This window comes from Parambassis ranga, chromosome 14 (genome assembly GCF_900634625.1).
Source record: "Parambassis ranga chromosome 14, fParRan2.1, whole genome shotgun sequence".
In the NCBI taxonomy this organism is placed as follows: domain Eukaryota; kingdom Metazoa; phylum Chordata; class Actinopteri; family Ambassidae; genus Parambassis; species Parambassis ranga.
In genome coordinates, this window is record NC_041034.1 from 6,672,795 (window position 1) to 6,692,985 (window position 20,191).

General features: G+C 39.6%; 1 protein-coding gene across 2 annotated transcripts; it reads left to right on the plus strand.

The window, feature by feature from the left end:
* The first annotated feature begins 1,293 nt into the window (after positions 1 to 1,293).
* p4ha2 (procollagen-proline, 2-oxoglutarate 4-dioxygenase (proline 4-hydroxylase), alpha polypeptide 2) lies at positions 1,294 to 16,983 on the plus strand. 2 transcript variants are annotated; one of them, XM_028422281.1, is made up of 15 exons: positions 1,294 to 1,428; positions 5,667 to 5,766; positions 6,911 to 7,007; positions 7,305 to 7,456; positions 8,446 to 8,583; positions 8,809 to 9,048; positions 10,132 to 10,328; positions 10,800 to 10,976; positions 11,200 to 11,270; positions 11,679 to 11,778; positions 12,203 to 12,256; positions 12,648 to 12,707; positions 13,425 to 13,493; positions 14,588 to 14,684; positions 15,914 to 16,983. In XM_028422281.1, the coding sequence occupies exons 2-15, from the start codon at positions 5,685 to 5,687 to the stop codon at positions 15,982 to 15,984; spliced, it is 1,605 nt and encodes a 534-aa protein (XP_028278082.1). In that variant the 5' UTR covers positions 1,294 to 1,428; positions 5,667 to 5,684; the 3' UTR covers positions 15,985 to 16,983. The 2 variants fall into 2 exon arrangements, with proteins under 2 accessions (XP_028278082.1, XP_028278081.1); XM_028422280.1 differs by lacking the exon at positions 12,648 to 12,707 and adding an exon at positions 12,767 to 12,832.
* The last annotated feature ends 3,208 nt before the right edge of the window (positions 16,984 to 20,191 follow it).

Here is a 20,191-nt window from a genome sequence, read left to right on the forward strand (position 1 = left end):
GTCAATTAGATAAAGAACGTTTTTTTAATGGCTGTGCATTATAAACACAAAGCTGACACACAGCATAAAATATGATGGATATAGAGTTAATTAAGTTATCCATATTAATAATCAAATTCTAAGAAAATCATTGATTACAGTCATTTTCATTGAATAAATTAGTTTAGATAAAAGTTCTATTCTCCGGGAGAAACCAGCTACAACCCTGAATCTTTATTTATTTTAGAGCTTGCAGCGAGTCTGCACTGCAACCTCAAGCAGTGTTTCATCATATGTGCCTCAGCTGTCCACGTGTTGCTCCACAGCAAAGGAATTTCTTGCCTTATAATCACACGCGTTTAAATTAAAATCTTATTTATGGTGGTCTTACTTCCATTGGCCCTGCTTTGCGCATTATAGGCTGCACAAAACCACCATAAGACAAGCACAGGGACAGAAAGAGAACCTTCAACAACAGCAGGTAATTGAAAAGCCATGTAAAATGTTGTATTTCCCCCTCTTCCAGATGGTCTCCAGAGCAGAGAACAAGCTGTGGAAACACAGACCCGAACTGTAAACGTGACGGACTGCATGGCTTACATTACCGTAATGACCATAAAAGATTCCATTGTACAGTATATACTTTTGGCTAAAAAAAGGTCTATAGTTTCAAATTGTATTTATTTATTTTACTGTTTCGTTAGTTTTTACGTGTATTTTTTTTACTTAAACACGTAATTTACTGTGAAATCTGTCTGTATTTACTGTCAGATTTTTGTTACTGATGCATTAATGTAGAAGCAGCAAGTTGTTGCTGTTAGTTGAGCTGGAAGACAATATATCTATATCTGCGTAAAATGAGCCATATTTTAAAAACTAAACACATAAGGACGAGTGACATGGTAAGCTATGAAATATAAATTATTTTAATATCTTATAAAGTATTTGCGGATTTTTGCAATAGAGTAAATACAATGATCTACACACACAGAAGGACAAATAAATAAACATATAACCCCACTAAGCAATCAAATAAATGCAGTGGAACAAATAAAGTAGCTGGAGAAATTCTATTTTAAAATCCAGAGGTAGATTACTTTGATTACTTAAATATGTTTGTAGGCTACTTAAAATTGTGGTTGAAAAACAAAAAACAAAATCAGGAGGCTGCACCAATCATTCTGTTAAAACATTATTTCTTTTCTGCCCATCTGTCCGTACTAAAAGCTCAGAATAACCTAATGTACCTTAAGGCAACACAATCAACCACGAGCAGGAATGTCCCTGCGCGTCTGTCAGCAGCATTACGGTCTGTGCTCCGGGAGGTTCTGTACGTGGCAGCTCCTGCAGCCCATCTCCGTGCTACATTCACAACCCCGTGGGTGCCAAGCGGGTCTGCGTCCACAGACCGGAGTGTGACTGCGTGCTTTGAAATCCACGAGAAAACAGGTAAGCTGTCAATAAATGTTATTTGTCGTCACGGAAGCTTTTATCTTATTGACATCCCTGTGGAACGGTGAGCCCGCGTGCCTCCCGAACATGCTGGGATGGTTGTCAATAACTGACTCCAACAGGCTGCCGTTGTTGTTTTTACTACACTAAAACGCGATTGTGGTACAAAAATAAGGTAAAATAGTGAGGTATGTGTTTATTTCCGCTCTGTTCGTTACACTGTAACACGAGACGTAGCGAGGCAGAGGGGTTACAATGCTCCACAGCGCAAAGTTTTGAAACTTTGCGCGAACTTTCTGAGGCAGCACCTCACAGACCGACCTTGTTTTTACGCTATTTAAAGTGGGGGGGGGGGGGGGGGGGGGGGTAAATTAAAGAAAGAAAGAGCGCAGAGCAAACAGTGCTGCACATAACTCTGAGCGGAGACAGCAGGACATTGAGTGGACCAGCAGGGCCGGGTTTCTAGAAAAGACTGTCTTGGCTGACGTCACCGGGACACCCTCAGCCCCAGCTGGTGATGATGAGCAGTAGACTCGGAGTGCTGCACACACTCCAAGTCCACTAAAAGTGTCCACTAAGGGTGCATTATACCATAGAAGAAAAGTCAAATCAAACTAGGATTGAGTTCATATTTGATTCTGACTTTTATGTAGAATCAGTTTAGTGTTTTTAGTTTTTTTATTAGCAGCCAGCTGATCTTATAAGTAGAGCGTAGGTCTTTGTCTGTCCTCAGCAAATGGCACTTAGTGTCACTGAGCACACAGCCTGAGTTTAAAAGGCTTTTTGCCCACAAGGTAAGTGAGGCCCTGCAGTGATTTAATGCACAGTACAATGGCAGTGATTGACTGTGGCAGCCATTGAAGCATGTATAAATGAAAGTCAGCAAATAGAGGGATGCCATGAATCTGTCAGGAGTAATTAGATGGGAAGGCAGGTGATGTGCACTCTCTGCCATTATTTATTTTATTTTTTTGCCCTGGTTAAGTGTATTTTTTGCTGGTTTAATATCATCTATGTGAGCACAAAGATGGCAAAAGCTTACGTTTGTATAGTATAAACATATTTCGTATAATCTGCCTTTGCATCAGCTTTGGATTTTATCAGAGACTTACACTGTCCAAACCTCTGCTGGCTGTCTTATGTATGCTGCACGAGACTGTAAAATTGCTTCTCAATAAAATAATGTTGTAATTCTCATATGATGATTAGTGGAAGTGAAAGTCAAAGCTAACATTTGGGCTGAGATCAGGGTGAACCGGATCAGTCTAAGTACAGGAGGAACAGCAAGTTTGAATCTGAAGTAATTTTCATTGCTGCAGGGGAGAGTTCACCGCGAGGTTTGTCCAAGCATGTCTCCAGATGCTGTACATGCACATGCATGTATGTGTGTAACATGCGCTTACCTCTCTGCAGCATGCAGTGTGTGTATGTGCCCCAGTGGTTGTGGGGAAATTGCAGCATGCGAGTCCAGCTTACTGATTACCATTAGCCAGAGAAATATCTGTTTAGCATCAACTGCTTTTTGTTTGTATCTCAGTGGACCTTTTACAAACAACCTTAGTGGAGGGAGGTGCTTTGACTAGTTTACTTAAAATAGTGGAATTTAGTGTTTGCTTCTAAAATGTAGGGCAGAAATTATGTGAATTGCTGCAGCGCAATGTGCATAAGAAAATCCAGGGTGTTTTCACACCATGCAAAGGAGAGAGTTTAATCATATTTAATCATATTTTCACGTTTTGCTCTTGGTGCCTGATGGATTTTTGTCACCTGCCTGTTCTTGCTGTAATTGTTTCATGGAATGGGATGATTAGTTTGCAGGAAACTTTTCTAAAAGAAGTTTTGGTTGAGGACCTTGGCAACGTTTTGTTTCGGTTGTCTTGACAACACTGCCTTTATCATTTCAAGTGCAGCTTAGTGTGTTCCTCTTATTTACACTGATGAAAAACTATCTAGGGGGAAAAAGGGATTGCTCAAGATCAGTCTAATCATTTCCAGGCTTGAGACTTTCGTCTTGACACATGCTTTTTCTTTCACTCAAAGAACAACATGTCCATTTTTATCATTTCCCCACATAGCACTGACCAAACACAGCTGTTGCCTGGACCAGAGTGTTTGCTGCCTGTGTGTTTGTTGTTAAGTGAAGTCCAGTAGAAAAGTCAAAGAAAGCAGTAAATTTTACTGTTGGTGTAAACATTAGCTCCTAAGGAACCCCTGCCCCACTGGAGACCTTGGATCCTTACTACTTTGCCAGTGTGTGTGTGTGTGTGTGTGTATTTCTTTGGCTTCTTATCGCACTCCGGGAGCCACGCCTCCATGTATGACAAAAGTCTGGAAAAAACGTAAGTCCATTTGGACCGAGCAGAGATTCTGACTTTTGTTGTCAATGTTCAGTCAAATAAGGGCATTTTTCGCCGAAGCAGGACATAACATTGATGCTGAGCTCAGAATTAATTTTGTTAAAGGAGCCAGCCACCTCCCATGTCCCGTTGAATCACAACCTGCCTCAGATAACCTACATTTTCTTCAATTGCCAGGACTCAAACATTTGTATAGTAAACGTACATGACACGGGTGTTTACAGAATGCAAACAACAGGCAACAGACTGTTTAAGCTGAGCACACAAATTAGAACAGGTTTGATTTGGGCAATTCATTTGCAGTTTAGGACCTGGGGATCTGGGACGGCACCTATTAAGTAAACCAAAATAACTCATAGATTTAAAAAAAAACAAAAAAAAACTAGAGAGAAGGACAACAGGATTATTTATGAAGCATTACAGTCAGTGAGGCGCAGATGTTCTTGCAGCTCTCCGACATCCAGGAGAGGACAGAAGCCCAGAATCTTTATTTTTTATATTATATATATTTATTTTAGATACTTTAATAATCCCAGAGGGAATTGTGTTGCTCTGTGGATTTCAGCCCAGTTGCATTCTGAACTGATTGATATACAGGCACTGATTGATATAGTCAGTACTGTATAATAAGTATAATAAGTACAAGCATTATGAGTAAAAATAGAAAGAAAATAAGCCCTTTCTTTTTTTAACTAAAAAATAGTATTCAAAGAGGCAGGCTGCTCATTATAAAAGCATTACACAGACACTATCCAGAGTTGGTATCGGATGTTTGCCCAGTTTGCCACAAAAAAAAACAAATTCTACCTTCTATTGTGATAATGTTACAAAGGATGTTACAAAATCCATGTGGTGGGCAGAGTGTATATGTGCACTGATATTCCTTTCTGAAAACATCCTATTTGCATTTTAAACATTAGGTTTGTGTCTCAGTGCCACTTTTGTGAAACTCTTTGCAGCAACAGTCGAACTGCTTTGTGTCATAAAGGTGAAAATTTCACCTGGAGCAGATTCCTCCCTTGTAGAAGAAGGTGCCAATTTTATGCTTCAGATCCTCTGCTGCTCTAAGCGCTTGATTACATAGTGGTGGAAATGGAAGATTGTGTGTGAGCTCGTATTTTTAAGCTTGGATTTACACGGTGAGATGTGATGTGGTAAAGCTGAATTAGAAATGGAAAGTGAAGCAGAGTGACTCTTTATTTTTTTTTTACACAGAACAAAAGCTGCTCTCAGTCTGTGGACTGTGAACAGAGAGATTGTACCAGGTGATACTTCATTATTCTGTCCTGCTCTTTCAGCTTCAGGCTCTGTTCTTGGCTCTGCTGTGGCTGAAATGCCACACAGCTCAAGTTCCCTTTGCAGACAACACTACAACACACACATTGTGTCTTAACTGTGACAAAAAAAATCACAATAAACAGAGAAACAATGGGCTTTACCCATTATACTTGGATTACAATCCAGAGATTACTGTCACTTTGGTTTATTAGATGGATGGATAATAAGATACACCATGCCCCACTCCTTTTACAGAATACACCGTATGTGCTTGTGCTTTTTTTTTCTGACTGGGCACAAAAGGCAGTAGTGACTCATTAATAGGAAACATATTGGAAAGTTTGAATTTTGTTAGGGCATCAGCTAATTTTATGCCAAAACACACAAACTGTCCACTCATTTGTGTTTTTTGTGGATTTGTGGTTTAAATATAAGACAATTTAAAAAAAAAAAAAGTGTTTGTCAGCTTTTTGCAGTCAGTGTGTGGGGAAAAAACAGACAGCCAGTTGTGACAGACCAGATTTAAAATATGATTAAAAGGCTTACAATGTCCTGTTTTGATTCCAGTGCGACAAAATGTGTTTGTGTTTGTCTTTGCAGGCAATTGAACGAGACAGAATGAGGTCATTTTTCATCCCCTGGGTCCTGCTCTGCTGCTGCTGCTGCTGGGCCACACAGGCAGAAATCTTCACTTCCATCAGTAAGTTTGTTTTCTTATATGTGTTTGGAGGCAGCCTTAATATTGTCATGTCATACTTCATTTGTGTTGTATTGATAACGGCATGCAAATAATCTAATTTACAGCCTGTTACACAATATATTCACACACTATAATTACAGAATATAATATCTGCTTCATCAATGCAAAACAAATTTGGCACACTTCAGCTCCTTTTATAGACAAAAAAATCTATATATATGGCTGCTGAACTGTATAGGAAATGAACAGTCTATGGAGGCAGTGGTAGTGTGTTTTTCTTCATCTTATTCCTGCTCCTTTGTCCACAAAAACCTACAAAAGTATGGCAATATGACCTTGTACTATACAGCTAGGGTATATTTGGTCACTCAGGAATGCATGTCTGTGCTTAGCCATAAAAATTGGTTTTAAATGGTGGATGTGGGCAGCAGGGTAGTAAAGTCCTATGACCCACATTCAGTTTTATTTTTGGCTTCCAAATCTTTTGGACCATACATTCTTTTCTCAAATCTGTGCAAGAAGGAGCATGGAAATGTGCTGATGTCTGCATAATGTTTGTGTATGGGACCTCGCTTGTAAGAAATGAAAACATACACCTCATATTGTTTTAGTAGTCTTTTTGGTTTATTTACAAAATGCCTCTTGTAACGCAGCCGGTTGCTCCTCCTGGGATAAACAGTTTACTTAAATCACAGTGAATTATAGCTATTGGCTGCATGCTGAAACAATGAAAGTGTTTCATTAGTGCTTTTCCCTGGCAGCCCTTGCGACCTAATCATGGCTGAGTGTTTCAATGCAAAATGTTTACTTAGCACACTAAGCCCCAAACTCCTCCACAAAGACTCATGGATGGATGCTCAACTGTAGCTTGTTGAGTAATTCTATACTATCAAAGTCCCACATTTTGTGGCTGAGGACCTAAAAACAGTGCTGCTAAAAACCATTTTATAGGTCTTAAAAACAAAGCCCAGCAGCTTTACTGTCAATACTCCTGTTACATAGAGCTCTAAATACTCGATGGGTAGTTTTATTTTGCAGATAATAAACGTGCATATTAACTGAACAGTAGTACAAGACATGGTGATGATGACTTTATCTTTGGTGACATGTCTGACTGTAATAACTGTCCTCTGTGTCTCTGCAGGTCAAATGACAGACTTGATTTACACAGAGAAGGAGCTGCTTCAGTCTCTGAGGGAGTACATCACAGCAGAGGAGTCTAAGCTTGCTGCTGTCAAAAGGTACATCCTGAACCCTGTAACTTTTAAGTGCCTTAAGACAACTACTGTTCTGAGGTACTTGTGTGTAGTTTTCTAGTTTTATATGTCTTGCATCCCTGACAGCTAAATTGTGCCAGTTACTTTTCATCAGTGTTGCAAACTCTCATGCTTTTGGAGTAAGACATCTGTTTTCAGGCCATGTCTCACACTAGTAAAACAAATAACATGCCAAAAAAAAGGACGCTTCAAGTCTGATCATCAAACTGTGTCTACATTTCAGCACCAATATTGTGCAACACTTCTCTTTTCCTCTTATAGCTGGGCCAGCAAACTTGACACTCTGACCAGAGTGTCCACCTCTGACCCAGAGGGCTACTTGGCTCACCCAGTGAATGCCTACAAACTGATGAAAAGACTCAACACAGAGTGGTCTGAAGTGGAGACCCTGGTGCTCCAAAACCCCTCTAATGGTAAAGACATGTTGCATGATGAGTTTGAGTTGGAGCATTATTGTTTCTTCAGGATTACATATCACTGCAGCTTGTGTACATGTTGCCTTCAGTTAGGGGCTTTAACTCTGTTAGTCTTCGTTCCTTTCCTTTCCTGTCCAAAATTGTACCTGAAGGGCAGCATTCACTACTCTTTCATAAAGCTTCTCTCAACATGAGCAGTGAGCGAGTGGCGTGCAGCAAATATAAAATCCAGAGCGGATGTGAGGAGAGTGATTTGAGAGTGATTTGACTGCAGAGTGGAAATGTCTGCTGTGCAGGTCTGCTCTAATACTTGAACACCGCCTGTTATGCTGTAGCTGCAGCTGTTCCTCATCCCTGCATATTTTGGCCATGTTCTCCCTTTTGTGTGTGTGTGTGTGTGTGTGTGTATTTTGGCTTGAAAGTGTGTGCGTGTTTAGACTTGGTCCATATCTGTGTGAGGCTGATAAAATAGGAATGAATTTGTGTATGTGGCTGGTTAGTTAGAGGAGGAGTAGAGGGGCTCACTTTAAACCTTTTAAACATAAATAAATGCAACACATACTCTATTTGCTATGACCTTAGGATATAGGTTATTATACAGAATATATATCATAGGTTATTATATAAAATGTATGTAATAGGACTGAAATAAAATGCTTCATATATGGAGAATTATAGTGATGCTCATCAATCTGACATCCAGACAGATCTGGATATAAGATATAAGTAAGCAACTTTATGTTCTGCTGACAGTGCTGAGTACTGTGAGTAGTGGAGTTGAAGTGCACTCTGCTGGACAAACTTTGCAACAACTCTTTTTTAAATTACCCCACAAATCTTTTGTTGGCAAAATTATAAAAATGAAAACATAGTTTTGCTTTCTTATCAGATTACACTGTCCACTGTCTCATAATTTGCTGTAGAATGTTTCATTTTGTTTGCTGAATTCATTAGTTGACTTTAATGCTTTCTAACTTTTTGTCTAGGGTTCATTGCCAACATAACCGTTCACAAACAGTACTTCCCTGATGAGGAGGATGCGACAGGTGCAGCCAGGGCACTAATGCGTCTTCAGGACACATACCAACTGGACTCTGAAGCCTTCTCCAAAGGAAAGCTTCCAGGTAGACAAGAAGAGGGCACTGACTTCCTCGAAGCAGGAATATATAGAGAAAAGACTAGAGATATACATGCGTCAAGAAACAAAAAATAAGAGTTTGGGATTAACTCTTATCTGGTTAGTGATGTTCTCATGGTACTTTGTGAGAACTAATAATTCACGATTGCATGTGTTACACTGCTTAAACTCACTACAATATACTGACATAGTTCTGGTGAAATTTTCTCAGGTATGCACTCCAATGCCGTACTGACAGTGGACGACTGCTTCGACATGGGAAGGACGGCTTACAACGATGCAGATTATTACCACGCCGTGCTGTGGCTGCAGGAGTCCTTGAAGCAGCTGGACGCTGGAGAGGAAGCTGTGGTTTCTAAGGCTGACGTTCTGGACTACCTCAGCTACTCTGTTTACCAAATGGGTGACTTGCCTCGAGCCATTGAGCTTACACGGCGGCTTGTGGCTATTGGTAAGGTGACAACATCTGCAAGTGAAACTCTATGCACACTAATGCACATGCCCTGCTATTGATTAATCCCAGCCTGTGTCAGGCTGAGTGTTTCCTTTTCTTCCTTGTAACCATAAACTGGGTGGATAGATATGTGGGTTCATGGTCTCAATATTTCAGGGACTAAAATAGCACTTTTAATGTGTTTTATTAAAAAGCACTGCTGACTTGTTTCCCATGACACATACAGACAGTGACCAATACAACCGCAGGTCTCTGCTGTGGTGTAATTGATGGGTTGTCTTGTTCCTGTTTCTCTGATCATTGCAGTCCACCCTTCTCTGTGAATGCAGTGAGGTGCTGTGCTTGCCAGAGCAGCAGGGAGTTGTCCATTCAGAGTGAGGGCTTGTGGTTTTAAACTGTTATTTCTGCCTCTGCATCAAGGGTTCTGTTGACAGCTGCAGGCCATCTTTTTAAAGCTGTGGTGTGTGCCTGTTTACAAGTGAAGTAAACCGAGGTATGGTAGAGTAGACAGAGCAGGGTAGGTCTACACAGACCGTCAAGTACTACTGCAGTAACAGAATAAACATCAAAAATGCTCACACAGATACTCCTACATGTAGAAATAGTTTAGGAGAAGGTGTGTTTAATGGGTTGTTAGTGCTAGATTTGTTGATAGATCTTTCTAAATATGTCAGAGGGATACAAGAATAACTAACTTAGACCCAGCAAATTGTCACGCTGCACATTTTCCTCCTAGAAAAACAACCTGAGGTCATTAGTTCCTTCTAGAAGTGAAAATGACCCAGTGCAAGAATTCAGTGTGCTTCCTTTAAAGTCCACAAGAGGGTGTGCTGGTTCTTTCTTCTGTCTCAACTTTCTTTAGTGTCTCACATTAACCAGCCCTCTATTGAGAGATATAATGATGATGAAAGAAGCGTTCTGTTTATTGCCTGACTGCTTATCAAGGAAAAAAGATGCAAAACCGCAATAATGCAAAAGAAATATTACTAGAAGACACACATCAGTTTAATATACGGCACTGCATGTCATTTCACTTCATCATTTGAAATATTGTTAACCTGTTATTTTTCATACTGACAGATTCTAAGCACGACAGGGCAGGAGGAAACCTCCGTTATTTTGAGCGACTGCTGTCCAAGCAGCTCAATGAGATGAATGAAACCTTCCAGCCTGCCTCTGAAGAGCCCATCCAGCTGGGGACCTACAGCAGACCTAAAGACCACCTCCCTGAGAGAGAGACCTATGAGGCTCTGTGCAGGGGAGAGGGGGTTCAAATGGTGAGACAGCATTTACATGTTAGGCTTTACATGCAAACTCACATTATGTAGAAAATGGAACTGAGACATAAACTGGCAACTTTTGAGTAGTTAAGTAATCAGAATTCTTCAGCGAGCAGACAAAGAAAATCATTTTTTTTGTCAAGTATTTTCCATTGTGATCTTAGGCTGTGCTTTTTTCCCCCACAGAGCTGTAATACTGGTGTATGAATGGAACTGTAACTTTGTGATAAATGTATTTTATTTCCTATAACTTCAAAAACCTGCCGCTGAAATGTAGCACAGCAACAAATGTTTGATTTACGTCATCTGTTACTTAACGCAGGCCATCACAATCATGTGTCTACAAGCACATCAATTCCTTTTATTGATGCTTGCATGGTGATCTAACATTCCAAAACATCGAGCTTATTTATCTGTGCAGTTCAAAATTAAACAGTGATTGAACAGTAAATTTTTTTTTTTTTCTAGAATGAACGGAGGCGGAGCAACCTGTTCTGTCGCTATCAGGACGGTAAAAGGAACCCCCGTCTCCTGCTGAAGCCCATGAAGGAGGAGGATGAGTGGGACAGCCCACACATTGTACGGTACCTGGACATGCTGTCAGATGAGGAGATTCAGAAGATTAAAGTGCTGGCAAAACCCAGGGTGAGACAAAACACACCTAGCATTAATGATGCTTTCACTTCTGCAACATGTAGTTTTTGAAAAACACCGTATTGATTCAGTTAATTTGGAGAGGGCTGAATAAAGTTTCCTAGTATGGCATTTTAAGATATATTACTTAGTTTACTTAAGTTAGATAGACACAACATGTAATTTGTAATGTATGTAATTGTATTTATATAGTTTTGTTTTTGTTTTTTTAAAGCTTGCCAGAGCTACTGTCCGAGATCCCAAAACAGGTGTCCTGACCACAGCCAATTACAGAGTGTCCAAAAGGTAACCTGCTCAGGGGAAAGGTTCCCTGGGCTTCCTCTTCCTCATGTTAGCATTTTTTTATGTAAACCTAGATTTGTGCTTTTGAATTTCTTAATGCGAACATAGCAATCTGTGTTTTTAAATGTAGGCACACCTACTAAAAATGCATTTTTAGCCTTGTGCAAGGCCGTGGAAAGGCCAGGGACTGTAGTCAGCAAAATGCAGGCAAAAAAGGAGAACTGAGAAGTTGACTACACAAACACAGCAGGGAGGACTACGCAATTGTCGACATAGAGAATCTAGCAAAGTAGGCCCTAAATAGTGACTAAACTATTTGAAATACTAATTGTTGATGAGGAGTATTTGCAGTAGTAGAAGGCCCATTTTAGGCTCTCAATTCAAATGTTGTGCATGTGTTGTTTTCTTTAGTGCATGGCTGGAAGGAGAGGAAGACCCCATCATTGATAGAGTCAATCAGAGAATAGAAGACATCACTGGCCTCACAGTAGACACAGCAGAGTTACTGCAGGTAATGTGCTTATTTCTACAGAACTACATTTTTATATATTCAGTTTTTATTACAAATAATAATGCTGAAACTGCAGAAGCAGAAGATACTAAAATAAACTGTGAATGAAATAAAGGTTTTTTTTTTATCCATCGTCATTCACAACTGCGCTCCTCCAAAGTAAACCCCAATAACAGTGTGTCCATCCAGAAACAACGTCATGGTCACTTATGGTTACCCACAGACCATTTATAAACACTGTTTAAGTTCCTGTCAAGGCACAGGTTATCTTTATCCACTGTTCTGCCTTATTTAACAGCTTCTCAGTAAAATTTGTAGTTTCCGTTCATTTAAATCATACACAGGGCAACATAATGACATTACTCAGTGGACAGAAGGGCTCATTACCTCTTTGTATGTATTACCTTTCTCATTGGTTGATCAGGTTGCAAACTATGGAGTTGGAGGACAGTACGAGCCTCATTTTGACTTCTCCCGGGTGAGTTCTCTTGTAAGGTCAAAGTTCGTGTGTGTGAAAAATGTGATGTGAGCTGAGCTGTGTGTTCTGTTTGTGTTTCTACTGGCAACTATATATGATTCATGTCATCCTTAAGTACAGGATACATTAGTATATATGACAAAGTAAGACATCTTTTCTTGGTTCAGTGCTCAAAATAGTGACAATGATTAATGATTATTGTCTTCTGCTTAAACCATACACATTTTTGTATAAGTTCTTCATGGTTTTCTTCTATTTATCACCTATATATATGCTTTGAAGTATGTAATTTAGAGCTACAGTGCTGATTTGGTAAGAGTTTGTGCACTCAGTGGCGGGCTCCTTGTGTGTCTTTTTGGTCTTGGGTTAAACATATAAATGTCTGTTGCAGCGTCCTTTTGACAGCAACCTCAAGGTTGATGGAAATAGACTTGCTACCTTCCTAAACTACGTAAGTAATGTGTGTGTTTTTTCATTGTGTATTTTCACTCTTAAATTTTATCTTCATAGAAAGATGAGCCTGATGCTTTCAAAAGATTAGGCACTGGAAATCGCTTGGCGACTTTTTTAAACTACGTAAGTACGCCCGTCCAGTCGCCGTTGAATGAGGGTCGTTGGTGGCAGATGCCTGAAATCCACTTTCCATCCTGTTTTTTTGGCTTCATTGGCATAAGCATAAGCTCTGGTTCAATCTTGAACTTGAATTGATTGACTAGGAAATAACATTTGTACAGATTTTGTTGGGCGTATCTCATCACATGGATGAAAAAAAGATGTCTAAAAATAGAGTTTTGTCAATCAGTTCCAGTACATGTTGTAGAGAGTTTTGTTGGCCATTCCTCATTAACATGCTGGCACTGAAGCCACTTTGTATACTGCCTTGCTAACACTGAGCTGTAGAAAATAAAATGTAAATGGGAATGTACTTAATTTTTTTCCTGAATGTAATGAGCGATGCAGAGTGTCGCATGTTTGAGCATATTCATGACATGCAAAAGCAAATGCAAGATACCCATAGGAAAAACAGAAAAGCATTAGAGTTTAATGTCTGGTACAGTAGAAACATTTTGTGTCTCAGAAAAATGTATTTTGAGGCGTTAGGATATTCGAGTCCCAGTGTGTGTTGTTGAAATGATGACATAGCCAGTTTTCTTCTTTCTTTCCTCAGATGAGTGATGTTGAGGCAGGAGGTGCCACTGTGTTCCCTGACTTTGGAGCAGCAATCTGGCCAAGAAAGGTGATTGTGTGTTTATGTACCTGTAAAGAAGAGCTATATTCAGTTATCTAGTATTGACTATGTTCACTTTATGCTGTGTCCACCTGGCTGCTACAGCAGGTTTCCTTGGCTTTATTCTGTATTTACATAGTCTGCCAACAGCTTCCAGCATATAGGAACTGATATACAGAGACAACATGCCACATTTTGACACTAAAGCAACCCCTAATGCAACCCCTTTATCACTTAAAAAGAATGAAATGAAAGAATGTTTAATATCTGTATAGAACAGATAACGATTAAGAACATTTTAGCTTATTCCTCCAGGACAAATCGCAGGTCATCTATCTGCCACCATAGGAGCATGTAGCCAGATGAAGGGTAACATTTCATCCCAGAGGCTTTGTCAAAAAACTCTGTGGTACAAAACACACTCCAGCATAATGTATATCTGGTCCGTCTGCTCCCACAAATGAGCTGTGGAGAGAGGGAGAAACACATCCAAAACATGCATTTTCTTGGTAACCAAGAATTAGACAAGCCTGGCACATATGAATATGCACAATTTACAAAGGACAACAGAGAACCAGCATTATTTTAAAACATATTCATATGTGCCAGGGGGCATATTGTGTCAAACGATATTCTGCATGTACTACAACAGAATGGCTAATGAGTCCAGGTGTTGAAAACTGGCCTGTCTGATGTCCACACTCGTCCCCCGTTGAAAACATTCGGCAGATAACGAAAACAAAATGATGTGCCCTAAAGGATTGAGTAACTGAAATCTGATATCAAGCAAGGATGGGAAAATATTTTACTTTCCAAAATTACAGCAGGTGGTCTCCTTAGTTCCCAAGTATTTAAAAGTTAAAAGAAAACCTCATGCAATATAAGCATAAACATGTGGCTGTCCCACATGTTCCTGACATCAAGTTTGACACAAGCATAAAAATAATGTTAAACTGCATCACCACTCTCTGCAAAAAGCCTCTTCTACAATCCAGATCCTTTGTAATGCAGCATCTGCTTCGTTGTTCAGCTGACACCCCTTCTCTCATAGGCACACAAGGCGTTTTCTACCATTTATTGACTGTGCTGTCATTTCCTCACAGGGGACGGCAGTGTTCTGGTATAATCTCTTCAAAAGTGGTGAAGGAGACTACAGGACCAGACATGCAGCCTGTCCTGTCCTCATAGGTAGTAAATGGGGTGAGTCACATTAAAAACACTCATTTGCGATGCATTAGTGAAGCAACACCCTCAGAAGTACAGGGTACCGTGTTCAATAAAACCACATTTCCCTTTTAAAGGTCACACACGTACACTATTGGGTACACAGTGTTCATAAAACTTTACTATTATGATACAGGTTACAATATGTAGCCCTGTGACAGGTGATAAAACCAGCTCTTCTGGTGATTCTCATTAGTTTCAGAAGCAGCATGAAACAAAGCAGCATTCAGGGACATCATGTGGATTTTTGTTATCTCAAACTAGTGCAGACTAGGGGGGGCGGCAGACTTTTGTCTGACCTTTCGTCATTCTCTTTGTTAGAAGACGTTTGCTGCACAAGCCAAGAATGTTGGACCTGTATGGACTTTTTCATTAACGTAGTGTATACCGAGTAGAATAATAACAGTAAAGTGGGAATCCAGTTTCACGCCATTTGCCTAAAGAACAGCACACCAAGTAGGTTTACTTTAAAAACTGATTCCAGCATGCTTCTATAAGCTCACAATTTCTACACCAACAACCTGAAATGTATTGTTACGTTTGAGAAATGTAGATATGATTGAACTATAGCATGTAGATGATGTTCACTGCAAATACAGAGTTCATATTTATAACCTTTTTTTGTAATGTTAGTAATGTAGACTGTGGAAAACTAGGGCTGAGCAATAAGACAATAATGATAAGTATTGCAAAAATAATGTTTCCTCTGTAGAAATATAAGTGGGTTATATGACTTCAATAGAACATACAGCACATAAAGCATGAAAATGATCAAGAGCATAATGCACACCAATCATGTGACTGGAATAGAGTCACATCAGGTTAGGTAGATGCATGGTGAGGACACATTGTTATGCTAGGTCAAAAAATAGCAAGGAATGCTAGCCACACATGAGCTAAACTGGACATTACATAGACTTTGTACAAGAGAGCAAGCAGAATGAAGTCTGCTTATTGTCTGATGTGACATTTGTGCTCTTAGTACACCACTGTGTGAAAAATGTCATGGCTGCAGAGCCTACGGTACATTCAAAACACAAAACACGTGTCAAACATTAACACTGCCAAACACTGTCACAGGAAGAGTGTGTTCTTAAAAAGCTCAAGTGGAGGAATCCTTTTACTACATTGTAAATAATAGCAGTAAGAGGCTTCACTAAATCTCAGATGCTTATGGTCCTTTTGTTTTTCCTCTTTGTTGCCAGTGTCAAACAAATGGATTCACGAGCGAGGACAGGAGTTCAGGAGACCCTGTGGACTGACAGAAGTAGACTGAAGTTAACCGCACTTCATTCACACATCAATATGTAGACACTCCCCCCTTTTTAGTGCCTTAATTCTGGCAATGATGCAACTCACAGACACATTCTACAACACTTACATAAGTGTTTTCTCTCTCTCTCTCTCTCTCTCTCTCTCTTAACTTGTCAGCGTGATTATTAAATGGTTCACAAGAAAATTTTAGCTCCCACTTGTGTGTGTGTGGGATCCGTCTGGATCTTTTATTTTGCCAGAGGCTGTAGAGCTTAGCTGAGCTGTCACGCATCCCCACGCCCCCGGTGCTTCTGTAACTAAGGACTACAATAATAGAAAATATGTTCTGAAAATAGGAATGACAGTGAAGGTTTACAGAACTCCACCAGTTCATACACATTTTTAAAAGGTTGAATTCTACTGCCAGGTTATCCCTACAATACCAAAAAAGGAGCACCAGGTCAGCTGTTTTACTTATACAACAAGCAATACACAGAATCAATTGACAAGTTAATATCTGTCGTGGCCGCTTGAGGCTGGCTTCGAAACCTTCACAGACCCCCAGGGTAAAATCCCCCAATTTCAAGACAATAATACATGAAAAAAGACAACTGTGACTTTTATACTATGTTACAAATATACAACAAACCTGTGGTGACAGCAGCTAACAACTGCTTTTCTCTATCAGCAGCCATTTAAACACAAATGATGTTCAGTGCTGTACTTTGACTGCTTTGTTTTCTTTTAATGAACAGTTACAATACTCCATGACGTACAGTATGTGCTAGAAAAGCACTATAAACCTGTTTCCAAACAGCCTCTTGAGTTTTGAAACTTCATTTTGTGAGGTCATTTGATGGTTATTTTCCCTTTCAAAATTGGCAGAAGATCATATTTCCTCCCAATCATGCCCATGCTGTGTTTATTTATAGTGTTTAAATTATTACACTGTTGTTATATTGTACCCTCTTTTTACAAGCTGGCAAACAAGAAAGTCAATAAACAGTGTGTTTTATTAAAAGGTGTTGTGTCTCGTCTTCATTCACGCTTGCATGTGGATTCACATTCTGTAATCAGACTTGTTCACTAATTTCTTCTTCTTCTAAAAAATCACTCCTCACACAGCATGTGGTGTAACATTAATCAAAAGACTAGCCATGACTGAACAGGCTGTGAACTCTGAATGCTGTTTGTCAGAAAGGCTCATCGAGTGATGCTGTTACATGTAGACAACCACAAGGCACATACACCATGCTTCTCCAGTACTCCTGGCCTTTTACAAAATGGCACCGACACTCAACATTTCTTACTCAAGTCTTAGAATAACGCCAACACTCATAAATGTTCTTCACACCCGCTGTGCATCACTGGCACTCGGCCTGAAGCCTGTGGGATCAGAAGTCAAAACTTGGAATAAGTGCGTTGCTCCGGCCCAAGAGAGCTCTGAGCTTGAGCTGGAATTGTGCATGTGTAGAATTACTGGAGATTTATAGGATGACACAGGGACACGATTGTGCAACTCTTAGAGCAAAAAACGTTTATTTGCCATGTGGCCGGGGTCAAGATCTGACACGTGTGCCTGCAGCAAGAGTGGGAAAAAACTGGGATGCTATCAAGTTTACTGCATCTTTGAAAAGGATCAGGGGGTGAGAGTGTATGAAATGTATATTCTGCATTTATAAACACACTTCCACATATGAGGACATGGAGCAAAGTTGTGAGGTTCATGTACCCAGCTCTGGAGGAATAATAATCATCTTGTTACATGATTATTTTAATAAAGACGCCCAGCAGACATCTGGCACAGAGAAGACCTGACCAACACTAAAATGAAATCAAAATGCACATCTGACTGTTTGATAACGATGACTTAAGAAGACGAGCAGAAACAGATCATGTAACTATGCTTTGGTGATTTTGAATGAGAATGATCTGCTAACATGTCTTGAATTGACATGCACAGTGTGTCTAATCAATGTGTGAAAACACTCATATAAACCTGTCCAAGTCAATTACGTTTGCGTTCATTTGAAATGTTAGGAAACGCCGCAGTTACGCATTGTTTACTTCTTGACGCTGTGACGTATGACCTATGACCCGTGCGCGTGCAAAGCCATCCCGGAAGTCTCCGGGCGAAGACGGATATATAGGGGTTATCTATAAATGTCACTTTTCAAGATAACAAAAAAACTTTCCTCAGTTCTTCGACGTTTTCCAATACCGGTAGCCGAAAGATAGCACTTCGTTACGGGTTCTGTGAAAGAAAAGAAAAAGAGCGGAAATTGACCGACTTCATGCTAGGCTAAAGGGCTAAAAACAAACCAGTTTCTTGGTCTACCTACAGACAGTCGACTACACGGCAAGAGTTTGGAGACTACAGCATGGTTGTTTTCAGGAATATATGTCTTGAAGAAGCCGTCATTGGGCTGGTCGTCTTATTTCTTGCCGACATTATTGCACCTCTGTGTGGTAAGTCTTGTTGTGGTGGCTGGTGTGTTGCTGGTGGAGCAGTGGAAATGTTCAGCTTCTACTAAATGTTGTTCTGGCTGCTCCTGATTTAAATACCTCTGAAATCAGCTAAGCATTTTTACATCATGATTAAAGTCTTGTTTAAGAAAATAAGCTAAACTAATCTCATCGAATTGCTTCGTTAATTAGTTTTAACACAATTAACTAAAAGTGGTTAAGTAAACCAGGCGATGGAGCAAGTGCTTAACAGGATATTTACTTATAGAACTTATACTTCAATTATAGGACCTGTTATTAATATAACATTTAATAGAATTACAAACATCCAGCAAGTCATATTTTTTTCTTCTTATTCCAAGTTTTATCAACAGGCTGCAGTTTATACAAGACTGCCTGTGGTTTAAAAGAATAAAGCCAGATATTTTTAATCAGACTTTTTCAGATGAACTCACCCCATCTTCTACACTATTCCAAACATGTTCATGTGAAATGAATGCAATTCATCAGATTTAATTACCACAGCTAATACTGCAGGTGTAATGCGTGACTTGGTGAAGTAAGCAGTAGGCGGTTGCTCTAAAAGCTTTAGATGTGCAAAGATGTTCACTCTTGCACCTCAGTGCCCTCATAGTTGCTAGCTTTTGAAGTGTGCAATTACAGCAAGCCAGACCTCCACTCGCCCTGGAGGAAATGCCAATTTTATACGTAAGCTTAAACATCTTACATGAGCTAAAGTCAAGACAAGACAGTAGGATTTTGTTTTGTTTTTTCTTTGAATTAATGAGATTTCACTTGTAGATTCAGTGATGAGATGTGCTCCCTAACAATGTTTTCCTTAGTGATTACATGAATGAATTCACTGATTCAAATGTTGCAGTCACATGGTGCCAGGTGCTGTTAATCTTATGAAATTTTAAAATGCTTAAGAACTTTTTGAGAAAGACATGAAAGAGTAATCTGAACACTAAAGGAAATACTGATTGGGAAAAGTGCTTCGGTTGTAGATGTTATTGACATGTGGGCAATGAGCAGAGATGAAGAAAGGCAATAACACAAAAATCATAAGGTTTGGCATGAGTTCAGCAGTCAGTATTTGATGTAACCCCACCTTCATTTCACACCTTTGATAGGTCTTGGCTTGCTCTTTGACAGTTCTTTAAAATTGCTTTTGGCTCCTGGTGTGTAAACGTCTCCAAGATGGTATTTCGAAGTTGAAAAAATCTTCACTATCAGTGACATTACCACTCTGATAATTATTTAGGCTTCCCTAACATACCTGTTAAATAATATTTTTTTGACATATTGCCCCAAAGGTATGTCAGTATTTTTCTTCAAGAAAGCCTAAATTTTGTTCAGTTGGCTGATTTTGAAAACAAGCCTTTCTCCTCTGTCACATAACAATGCTCATTTTAACTGCTATACTGTAGTGACCACTGAAATGTTAATGTTAATGTCAGAGGACAAACTTCTTTTCATGTAAGGGAAATATCTGCAAGGTTCAGACACCTATAGAACACAAAGGAGTTTTGTGCATACCTGGGATTTTACAGCAAATGTAACCCAGGACACAGATGTTGATTGAAGGTCCAGCCCTGTTCATAATAAGCAGTCAGCTTCTTTGTGTGGCAAGGCATGGAATCAAAACAAAAACACCTTATCAGCTGGTATCACTTAGTTCCCAATTTGTCACAACCTGACTGAAATATTTCACTCAATATTAATATTAATATTGGCTTGCTCTTTGACAGTTCTTTAAAATT

Coding starts and splice junctions, on each gene's coding strand:
- p4ha2 (XM_028422280.1), top strand. CDS start 5,685: ATGAGGTCATTTTTCATCCCCTGGGTCCTGCTCTGCTGCTGCTGCTGC. Junction 8,584..8,808: donor CTCCAAAGGAAAGCTTCCAG/GTAGACAAGAAG, acceptor AAATTTTCTCAG/GTATGCACTCCAATGCCGTA. Junction 14,685..15,913: donor CCTCATAGGTAGTAAATGGG/GTGAGTCACATT, acceptor CTTTGTTGCCAG/TGTCAAACAAATGGATTCAC.